General features: G+C 37.0%; 1 protein-coding gene across 1 annotated transcript in view; it reads left to right on the top strand.

The window, feature by feature from the left end:
* LOC114923298 (vomeronasal type-2 receptor 26-like) overlaps positions 1-10,233 on the top strand; it is a 12,131-nt gene extending 1,898 nt beyond the window's left edge. The window contains exons 2-7 of the mRNA XM_029286070.1: positions 2,559-2,653; positions 4,349-4,646; positions 5,400-6,248; positions 7,697-7,924; positions 8,877-9,003; positions 9,332-10,233. Coding sequence (XP_029141903.1) covers positions 2,559-2,653; positions 4,349-4,646; positions 5,400-6,248; positions 7,697-7,924; positions 8,877-9,003; positions 9,332-10,233 — 2,499 coding nt within the window. The remainder of the gene's footprint in view (positions 1-2,558; positions 2,654-4,348; positions 4,647-5,399; positions 6,249-7,696; positions 7,925-8,876; positions 9,004-9,331) is intronic.
* The last annotated feature ends 1,499 nt before the right edge of the window (positions 10,234-11,732 follow it).

The following is an 11,732-nucleotide window of genomic DNA, read 5'->3' as shown; positions in this document are numbered from 1 at the left end:
GACCTGGTTATCTCCGAGACCGCCTTCTGCCACAGATTCCCTCCCATAGACCGGTACGCTCCCACAGAGTGGGTCTCCTCAGGGTGCCGTCGGCCAAGCAGTGTCGGCTGGCGACCCCCAGGGGGAGGGCCTTCTCTGTGGGTGCCCCCGCCCTCTGGAACGAACTACCCCCTGAGATCCGGATGATTCCGGATCTCCTCACTTTCCGCCGCGCCCTCAAGACATGGCTTTTCCAGCAAGCAGGCCTGGCCTAGGGAGGATTTTAAATTGGGTCCACTTTTTTAGAAAATTTTAAATAGCACAACTCTAAAATATTTGGTTTTAATTGGTTTTATTTGGTGGGGATTTAAATATGTTTCTGTTTTTAAATATGTTGTGAGCCGCCCTGAGTCCCATTGGGAGAAGGGCGGGATATAAATCAAAATAAAGTAAAGTAAAGTAAAGTTAATTTAATATACTTTGAAAAATAACACAATTATTTTTCTGGTAAACATTCATTCTGTAATTAAACATAAGGACACAGTTGTGTTGATGTCCCTCTTACTATATACCTTACTCACACCCATTTAAGATACTATCCTACTAGGAAAAGAACTCATGCAATTGACAACAACTATACATCAAACACCATTGTATAAATTTTATCATGTTAGCTGGTCATCATTACAAATAACATTTATCCTTCCCAAACCTTGGAAGAAATAATGACTGTTCTGTCCAATAAACCCTAGTTTGTCATATGCTTCCACTCCTTTGCTTTTTTTAGTTGGCCTTGTACTACTCAGTCAGCACCCAAGTAAGCACCCTATAACTCATCATGTCCATTACCTACAGCACAATGGTTTTAGTAAGTGATGATGGTTTGATTATAAGGCTCACTCTCAATAAGGCAGGCGATGATAATCTGATAGCAAAAGTCCTTTACAATTTAGATAGAACACTATCAATCACTGAACCTAATCCTTCCATTTGTCCCCTAACCATTTATTTATTAAACAATTTTATATAGCCACCCAACTCACATACTTTGACTTTGGATGATGTGCAACATTAAAAGATTACAGTTAAAAGTTCACAGTTTAACTCCATCCTGCCCAACCCATGTTAGTGACAACAGATTCAAACAAGCCACCTGATCAGCTCTGAATAGGGTCCCAGGCCCACTGAAAAAAACATGTCTTCAAGGCTTTGTAGAAAAGCAACAAGGTGGAGTTGAATCTTATCTCTGGGGTAATGATGTCTAAAAGTGAGGGAGCCACCCCAGAGAAGGCCCCACCATATGTACTTCCTGGATACTTCCTGAAACATGCCTTGCCTTCCTGCTCTGATAGGCCGGGTAGATATAATTGTGGGGAGCCGGTTCATTAAATAACTTGGCTCCAAATCATGTGGAAGTTTGAAGGTGATACCCAGCACTTTGAATTGCACCTAGAAGCAAATTGCTAGCATATAAATGTGGACTTGCTTGAAACTATATGGGCTGCTATATTTTAAGCCACCTGAGTAGCTTTCCATGTAGAAAGCATTATAATAGTCCAAACCGCAACTGACCAAGGTATGGGTGATTGTGAAAAGGGACTATTGGTCCAGGAATGAACATAATTAGTGCACAACACACAGATGTGCAAAAGGTCTCTTGGTCACGACCTTTCTGAGCAGGAACTGCAAGTCCAGGAAAATCTCCAGATTCCACATAAGGTTGGTCTGGGGCAGTGCAATCCCATCCATGGCCCAAAATAGTAATTCTCTGAGAATCAAGGCACCCAGACCCAAAGTCACTCTGCCTTGCCAGTGTTCAGTTTTAACTTGCTGCTACCCATCCAGATCTCAAAAGTTTCAGGCATTGAGCAAGAACAGTTGCAGCATCATTTAACTCACATGGGCAGAGATGTACAACTGAGTATCATCCTTATATTGCTATCTTGACTCATGGTAGCTGATAATCTCAATCAATGGTTTCATTTCATTATAACATTTGTACATAAAACTTGTCTCAGTCCTTTTTCTAAAATATGTCTACTGCATTGCTACCAGTTGCAGCAGTCTGGAGCTCTAGTCTAAGCAATAGACCAAGATGGGAATTTTATAATTTAAATGGGAATACTCAGTTCTTCACATCTGTCTTAGAATCTGAACTTTGTACATATTTGAAGTGCAGGTTATTTGTGGATGCCCAGTTTTTATCATCTCTCTTTAAAACAACAACAACAACAGCAACAAAACTAAAATCCTATGAATTCTAGAAGATGTAAAAGATCTTCTAGATCTTAAAAATACGAAGATAATAAAACAGGGAATGAAAGGAAATGAATCAGAAGAGAGGAATAATTTTAAAATGCTCCTGATAGAATGGAAAACCAGGCTGATGCAAACTAATGGATAACTAATTGGCATTGAAATGTGGGTTAGACTAGATCAGGAGGAGGAATTATCTCACTGGCCATGTTCAGATTTTGCAAAAACATAATTTCTCTAGATCTTCAGGGACTAGTGGACTTGAGGGAAGGGTATTTATTTTGCCGTATAATTAAGAAAATCACTATGTTGTATTTCTGTAGTCTTTGGAGGTATCAAAGCTAGAGAAAGATTACTGGGCAGAAAATGGTCAGCGACACTTTGTAAAGGCACTTCATATTTCATATTTAGCACAGAGGTTAGTTGTAACAAGCAAGGAGCAGTCAGTGGAAGTTTTAATCATTCTTCCTTTTTCTTTTAACCATCTTCATGCTTTTGCACAGAGATTTCCTCTTAGGTCTCGTTAATAAGTGTTGCTTGCAATGATCACAGCTATTTCTCTGTTATATTCTGTGTATTTGGGATGGGATGGTAGGTCAAAAGTATTGGCAGACCCTTTTGCTTTTATTGTTCCTTCCTGAGAATGTCAGTGAGAGTTTCAAAACCATGTGCCACCAGCCCTCAAAAGATCCAGAGGAACTGCGAGGCAACAAAGATGATGTAATACTTGGGGCATTTATTTCAATCGTATTTAGTGATTTAAGTTTAGTAAATTTCATAAAGCAGCCAAATACATCCAAAGCAGGATTGTAAGTACATCATTCTTCTTTGAATTAACACATTATATGATCTAAAGAAAACCGATAGAATCAAGGAAAGAAACATATAATTTTAGTTCAGATGCTGTAGCATTGAGTGGTTTTATCCGTTTTAAGACTTTCAAAGAGGTGGTGCTTAGATATTCATCATAATACACAAGACTGGGATCTGCTCATAATTAGCTAGCCATCTGAAAATGGGTTTTAGGGGGGGGGGAATCTCAGGAGACTGAATGTCTAAAACACACTCAAAGGCTGCAACTCCACTCACCCCATGAATGAAAGAATAGACCTCAGTTAAAATAGGGCCATTGAACTCCCTGTCTTTTCATAACATTTATCTGGGGTGGGAAGCAGAATTCAGACATTTAAATAAGGGCAAGTAAAATCATTTCCAATATAACCTATTAGAAGCAGAATGCTAAATCAAGAAATTCCTTTCTGAGAATGTTCAGTTTAGATCTCCCTAATCAAATTTTTCATCTGCTGGTGCCAATGAATGAAGGAACTAAATGGAAAGGATTTGAAAACACACTTGTGAAAATTGAGCTCCATATTGAGAATGAACATACATTGGTTTAGGCTTGTAGTTGTACCTGAATGTTTATGTCAGTACTTTTTTTGTGAGCCAAAAGTTTATTTATATACCCGACTGTGTAATTTACTGCTGAGGTTTAACATAAATACCCTCTGTGTTGACTGCAGAAGTTTATATGCTAGTAGATACTGTATCTATCATCTGTTTAAAACTTTTAAGCATCATAGGATCTAGAAAAGGACTTCCAAAATGCTCCTCCAACACTCTTGCCTGGATATCTTGCTGAATGTTTCATCCTGAATAATTTGAAGAGTTGCTACCTTATTATGAAATTGATATTAACTACATGATTAACAGCAAGTGCATTATTTTGCTATGTGTGTTTCTAAGAAAGAGTAAAACTGATTTATCTTGGTTTTTCATTGACAAAACTAACTGTTTTTCATATGTATTAAGAATCCAAAGACTAGAAGTGACATCACATTCTTATAATGGGAAAGCAACAAGATTAAATGACTGTCCATTTAGACAGAAGAATACTCGCTCGTTTACAATGGGTTGAAATGCATGGTTCTACTCGGTGGTTAACATAGTGGCAGATTCGATATTGTGAGCATAGTGTGAAAAGGACAGAGTTTCTTTAAGTAAAAATCTAAATTTAATACGAGTGCAAATTGCTGAAATTACCTACATTGTTTATAATTAGTTTGCTTCTTTTTCTAGCATAATGATGCGCATTTATGCATTTTGATTTCAGAATGATCACCAAAGACTACCAACATGTTCTTTCTACATATTTTGCCATTCATGAGATCAACAAGAACATTAAGCTGTTACCCAATACTACGCTAGAAATAGATATTTTTGAGCATAGTTTTATAGAAAATTTTGCCATTCAGAACATTCTAAATTTTCTTTTTTTTAAGCAAGGGAATGCATTAAACTACAACTGTGTCAGAAGGATGAAAAGCAAGCTCTGGGATGTCATTGGTGGCATCACCTCTCACAGCTCTATCCACATAGCCCACATTTTGAACACTTACAAGATTCCACAGGTATGAGAAATTTTCATAGAACAGCTTGTAGTTGTGAAATGATCAGTCTTTATAAATTAAGCTGCATTTCTTGTGCTGTCTTGAACAGTTATTTTAACCCAGGGGTCTTCAAACTTGGCCCTTTTATGACTTGCGGACTTCAACTCCCAGAATTCCTCAGGCAAGCTGGCTGAGGAATTCTGGGAGTTGAAGTCCACAAGTCATAAAAGGGCCAAGTTTGAAGACCCCTGTTTTAACATTTTGATTTTAAAAAATGAAACCAACTTCAGAACCCCCCCCCCCAAAATCTACATAAAGCAGAGGATAGGTAATCAGAATGCCTTAGACATTTTGGATTCTATTCCTAGGGTTGATGAAGGAATAAATTGTGTTTCAAATATCTTAAAGGTACCAAGTTGCACTAAAAACTGATGACAGAATGAGAAAATATAATGAAAAAATAATAAATGAATTAGTAATCCAAAAAATGGCCATAGTTTATTAAAAATATTTAGAAAAACACCCGATGGGATATCAATGGATGTTGGAATTAAGTTAAAAATATTAAATATTAATTTCTGTGTTCTTCTCTGAAGTAGTCATTCAGTATATAAGGTACCATATCTGGAGTTCTTTGATCAGACATCTGACCCTACTCTTTCACCTAAACAACTGCTATTTCTCCTCATTTATTACATAATGTTGACATTCAAGTCACCCAGAATCACAAAAGGATTCTCAGTTTAATTTTCTTTGCATGTGTCTTCCAAACAGCTCAGTTATGGCTCTTTTGACCCAGTTCTGAGTGATAAAAGACAGTTCCCATCCTTCTTCAGCATGGCTCCCAATGAACATGTACAATATGAGGGGACTGTTCATTTACTGAAACATTTTGGATGGAGCTGGATTGGCCTTTTAATATCAGACAATGAAAGTGGGGAAGGATTTCTTCAAAATCTCCAGCCAAAGCTCTTGAAGAATGATATTTGCATTGCTTTTAGGGAATTGATCCCAGTAATCAAAACTCTCAAATTAGGTGAAGATATTTTTACCCGACTAGAGGACATAATAATTGCTATTTCATTGACTAAAACGAATGTGTTCCTTGTTTCTGGAGATATGCAATCCATGATGAGTTTACAGATGATTCTCCGAAACACTGAATCAATGAATTGGCCAATGGATCACCGAGTGTGGGTCATAAGTTCTCAGTGGGATGTCACTGCTGTTTACTTGAGACAGAATAAACTCCCAGCACAAATCTTGAATGGTTCCTTATTTTTCTCACTGCACACAAATATAGTCCCGAGATTTCAGGAGTTTTTTGAAAAAATGAACCCTTATTTTGATTCCTTTCTTTTTCTTGATTGGTTCTGGGCATCTGCATTTCATTGTACCATACCCCCCTATTACAATGGAGAAAAATACTGCACTGGGTATGAAGAACTGGGGAGACTCCCTGGATCTTTGTTTGAAATGACCATGTCTGGAGAGAGCTACAATATTTACAATGGGGTTCATTCTGTAGCACATGCCCTGCATGCAATTCATTCCACAAGAGCAAATCCAGCTTTTCTGAGAAATCAGATCAGAGAAAATCTCTGGGATGTTCAACCCTGGCAAGTAGGTTATTTCTCTTCTCAGATACACCTGTTTAAGGACTTTGCAATTAGTCAATTGATTGACTAATTATTTGCTATCAGGTCATGGTTGATGCTTAGGAATCACAGAGAACAATTTCTCTCCATGATGACTTGTATAAGGATGTTCAGGTCTTTGAATTGTACACTTTTTGCCAGTGTAATTCTAAATTGGGAATGTGGGAATGACCTTTGGAAATGGGGCCAAGAGATGCTGCCTATGGAACAGGCAAATGGAGACAATTCTGTATCATGTTTTCAGTCTAAAAACTTAGGGGGGGTTAACAACTTCATTAAATTTATTCCATCCACTGCTTCTCAATCAATGAAGTTTAGGGCTTTAATGCAATCTCTGATGTTTGACTTGAAAATGGTGGGTATATACTGTATGCTTAAGATTATATTGTGGGAATCAGTTGGGGTTTTTTTCTTTTTTAGCTTAAAAAGACTGTGATTTGCCTTAATTTACACAATTTCCTATTCAAGTAGGGGACCTATCTGAATTATTATAATCTGGATGCATTGTATGCATTATAACTTTCCTTTCAAGAAGTTCAAGAATTCATATGATATTTATTTTAAAGAGTACCACTCAAAAGAAGTTTAGAAAAAAAAGACCTTTGCAGTGCTGTGATTAAAGTATAAAAGGGGGCGAAGTGAAGGTGAAAATGTATATGTTGAATCCTCTTAATAAATCATAAATCCTCTTAACTTTCTCAGAACCTTTAGCTATTATTCTGTATTGCCTACTATTCTTCTAACAGTGACGATCAAGAGAAGTTTGAGAGATTGCTTTTTCAGAATCTTTCTTTTCAAATCTGAGTTCATTGCAAGTATATTATAGCTACTAATCTCAATTTGAACAGAATTCATTGGTCAAAAAACGATCTCCATATTTCACTGAGAGACTGTTATGCCGTCTTTTGGTTTCTGATCTAATTTTATTTTTCCTGTAGCCACTTGGTTCTTATTAAAAATAATATACTTCATAAAACAAGCAATTTGGAAGAGAGGGAAAGTTAGTCTTCCACTGTAGAAAACATATGCAAATAGGCTAATTTTACTCTAGTTTTGCATTTCTCTTGCCTAGAAATGTAGATGATGTCAATATTTTTCCATTTCTTAAAAAGGAGGGGAAATGCAGGTAAAAATGTATGTGTTGAATCCTCTTAATGGGTTTTGATATATTGTCCTATATCACCTATTATTCTTCTAACAGTGATGATCAATAAAAGTTTGCGAGATTGCTTTCCGAGAATTTTTCTTTTCAAATATAAATTTAAGTTCATTGCAAAAATATGTATAAATACTAATCTCAATTTGAACAGAGTTCAATGGTTAAAATATGATCTTTAATATTTCATTGAGGGACTATTACCCCATCTTTTGATTTCTGATCTAATCTTACTTTTATTCCTCCCTTCGATCCAGCTCCACCACTTTTTGAGACATCTCCGTTTTAATAACAGTGCAGGTGATGAAATCTTTTTTGATGAAAAGGGAAACTTTGACCCTGGATATGATATCCAGAACTTGGTCACATTCCATAATAATTCCTTCCAGAGACTCCAGGTTGGAAGAATGGATTCCAGAGCCCCCAATGGGAAAAAGTTCAGCATCAATGAAGATGCCATTCGGTGGCATCACAAATTTCAGCAGGTGGGACATTTGTGGATATTTTAATATAGCAGATTACATCTTTTGGATGATTTTTTTTTGTGATAACTAGAAAAATCACACATGAAGACTATTGGTGATGTCCTGGAGTCTTGTAGTTTGGGGAATATTTGGGTTTTTCTTTTGGAAGATATTTAATTTTCCAAATTAGTTTTGGAATTTGGAATATGTCATTTGTCATGGTTCCGAAAGAAGAAGCTTTTCAAAGAACTTTGAGGCCTTGTTTACCTTAAAGAATCCTTTTATTGCTACATAACTTCGGCACGTACATAATGAAGCTAAAAACTGAATTCTCCCTCCCCCAATCACCCGTAACAAAGCATAACTCACTCCTTCATTTAACAGTCATCAATCACGTTCTCCAATTAGTTTGAAGTGTGAACTTTCCCTCCCATAACTCCTCTGGTTACAACTGACCTTGGAAATACTGTACTGAAATATTGTTATGGCTAACTATCCCCCGAGTACATACTTTCCCCCCTCTCTTCTAACATTGTCTGACTTTAACTCTAGAAGTGATACATAGGTTAAATAAAACATGTTTGCTTCATCATATATTGTCAAGCAAGAACATCCGATGTTAGCAGCCTTGATATCATTCTTCCTGACTCATTTCACTAATTCTTAACAGGTTATTGAAAATCAATAAAAACTCTGAACATGAATAATAATATTCTCTCAACTAATTTTTATTCTTAAAAGAAATGCAAGGAATCATGTAAAAAAATATGAGCCTGGGCATGTATCATGCATCTCATAATGGTTTGCATCAAATGTGGAACATTCCTGGCAAACATTTCACTATTCAAACTTCTTGAGCTCAAAAGCAATTGCTCAGTCCCTGAATTTAGTAAACTAATACACTCCAAATAAAGTTGTGTATTTCCGAAAACTATTGTTAAATTCCACACAAAAAGTTCATTTTTTTTTCTAGGTACCTCCTCGTTCCAAGTGTGTTGAGAGCTGCCATCAGGGATGCATGAAAGTCATTCAAGAGGGGGCACAAGTTTGTTGTTACAATTGCATTAAGTGCCCCGAAGGAAGAATCTCAGTCCAAATTGGTAAGTAAAAAAAAAATTATACTGTAGGGGAATGGAGTTTTTTTATTCTACTTTGTAATGGGCCTGGTGGTATGCTGGAATATCTTATTGCTAAGGATTAGCATTACGGTATAAATGGAATGGGACATGTGAATGGCATCACCAGGAGTGGCTTCTATAAATTTCCTTTGCAAAATAGTCTAAATGATTGGAAAAGATAACACCTTCTTCAAGTACAGTAATAGTCGTAATGTCAGGAATGGCCCATAAGCACTAGGGGGCACTGATCATGTAACTTTGAATGACCGTTAAGTGAATGCTCATAACTCAGGGATTACCTGTATTCCAGATGCTGACCAATGTAAGAGATGCCCAGAAGATCAGTATCCCAATGAAGCAAAGGATCATTGCCTTCCCAAAAGTTTCAGTTATTTATCCTACGGTGAACCCTTGGGGGTCACTTTGACTTCCTTGATTCTTTTCTTTTCGGGAACCCTCATTTTAGTGTCAATGACTTTCATCCTGCACTGGGAGACCCCCATTGTCAAAGCCAACAACAGGAACATCACCTGCATCCTTCTTTCCTCTCTCCTGCTTTGTTTTCTCTGCTCACTGCTGTTTATTGGCTGGCCTGGGGAGGTGACTTGTTTTCTCAGGCAAACAATATTTGGCACTGTTTTCTCCATTTCTATTTCCTGTATCTTGGCTAAAACCATCCTGGTAGTTTTGGCCTTTGTGGCCTCTAAGCCAGGAAACCAGATGAGGAAGTGGCTAGGGAGAAGACTTGCAGGATCCATCACTGTCATCTGCTCCTTCATTCAAGTTGTGATCTGTGTAGTGTGGTGGATCACATTTCCTCCCTTCCCTGAATTTGACATGGACTCCCAAATGGATAAGATCATTGTGCAATGTAATGAAGGCTCCGATTTCATGTTTTATATCGTCCTGTGTTATTTGGGACTTTTGGCTAGTATCAGTTTCACTGTGGCTTTCTTTGCAAGGAAATTGCCCGATACCTTTAATGAAGCCAAGCTGATCACCTTCAGCATGCTTGTGTTTTGCAGCGTTTGGGTGTCCTTCATCCCAGCTTATCTTAGCACCAGGGGAAAATACATGGTGTCTGTGGAGATCTTCTCCATCTTGGCCTCTACTGCAGGTCTACTGGGTTGCATCTTTCTCCCCAAGTGCTACATTATTCTCCTGAAGCCACATCTAAACACAAAAGAACATTTGTCCAAGAGAACAGTTTAATTGCTATATGCACATTCCATTAGACAGCATTTTCCTGAATCATCCATAGGGAAAATCCAAAAAAATCAATATGGCAACTACAAGTATGCAATAAAAGTTTTTTCCCTTTATTTTGTGCTTCATATGTATGATGCATGTAATAAAATACAGGACTTTGAATGCTCAGTCACAACTTCTATCTTCATTTTTTAAAAGCAATAAATAAATAAATAAATATAAATAAATAAATAAATAAATAAATAAATAAATAAATAAATAAATAAATAAATGCCTCTGGCTGGTGAATAAACTTCATTGAAAGCACACTATTCAATTGTTCCTCTTTTAATGTTGAAATGGATACACCACTACATCCACGTCTCCATGTTTTGATTATTGTTTGATTGTTATTTCACCAGACATTTTCCTTAAAGAGCCTAAACACTAGACCATCTTATGAATCTATATGCAATTTATTTATTTAATTTCCAGGAACATAAACTAAAATCCAAAATGATTTTAGTTTGGTCATACCCTGTTTCCTTCCTGCTGAACCTGCATGTCCAATTTTTCCTCCTTGGTTCTCAGTGCTCTTCCTCACATGGTGTCTATAAAGTCTTTTATAGTCCCTGCAGGCTTCCTTGTGAGAAGCAGCTGCCCAAAATACAAGTCTTTTTGGTTTCCCCTTTTTTCAAGAAGCTCCACAGAATCAGGTACACTACCCAATTGTGATTCCATCTTTAGCAGTGTCTCTGCCACCCAACTGTTCTTTGGGCAATTCCTGGAGGACTTCAGGGAAAACCGTAATTTGTCTCACAGTCATCAAACCAACTAAGTTTCATTGGAAATATCAAAGATACACAAATACTTCTTTTTAAAACATCAAATAATTACTCAAACCAGAAACAGTAGCTAGCTCTGTACCAAGCTTTTAAAGAGTCCATATACTTCACCATGTGTCACTGAAAGTTTGCAGGTTACTTAAGTGAGAAGGAAGGAAGGAAGGAAGGAAGGAAGGAAGGAAGGAAGGAAGGAAGGAGGGAAGGAGGAAGGAAGGAAGGAAGGATGGATGGATACCTGTAGGGGAGGGGGAAAAACCTATCTTTTGGAGTTTTAACTATTCAGCATTAAAGGGAAAGATCTTTAGTTATTTTCAATCTTCCCATACGTATTGTTCGGATTTCTCCATTACCTGTGATGGTCAAGGGCGAAAGGAACTCACCCTCTGGAAGACATTTTCCCTTTGAATCCTTGGAATTTTTCATTGAGCTGATCTAATTCTTCTGTGTTAAACTTGATTGTATTCTGTGATTGCTTCTCATTTAATTGTAACAATAAAATAAAGCAGTATGTGGTATACTGCTGAAAAGATGCACTTTTCTGGTTTTAGCATTTTTTAAAAAATTAGCTCAATTGTCCCTCATTTAATTCAATTCTAAATTATAAAACTCACTTCTCTTCCTTTTTTCTGCATGGTTCTGAATGATATTAATTTGTATTATATTCAATAGCCCTCCTTC

This window comes from Protobothrops mucrosquamatus, unplaced genomic scaffold (assembly GCF_001527695.2).
Source record: "Protobothrops mucrosquamatus isolate PMUCROS unplaced genomic scaffold, P.Mucros_1.0 scaffold2806, whole genome shotgun sequence".
NCBI classification, from domain to species: domain Eukaryota; kingdom Metazoa; phylum Chordata; class Lepidosauria; order Squamata; family Viperidae; genus Protobothrops; species Protobothrops mucrosquamatus.
Note: the sequence above shows the minus strand (reverse complement) of the source record. Positions and strands in the feature narration are given on the sequence as shown.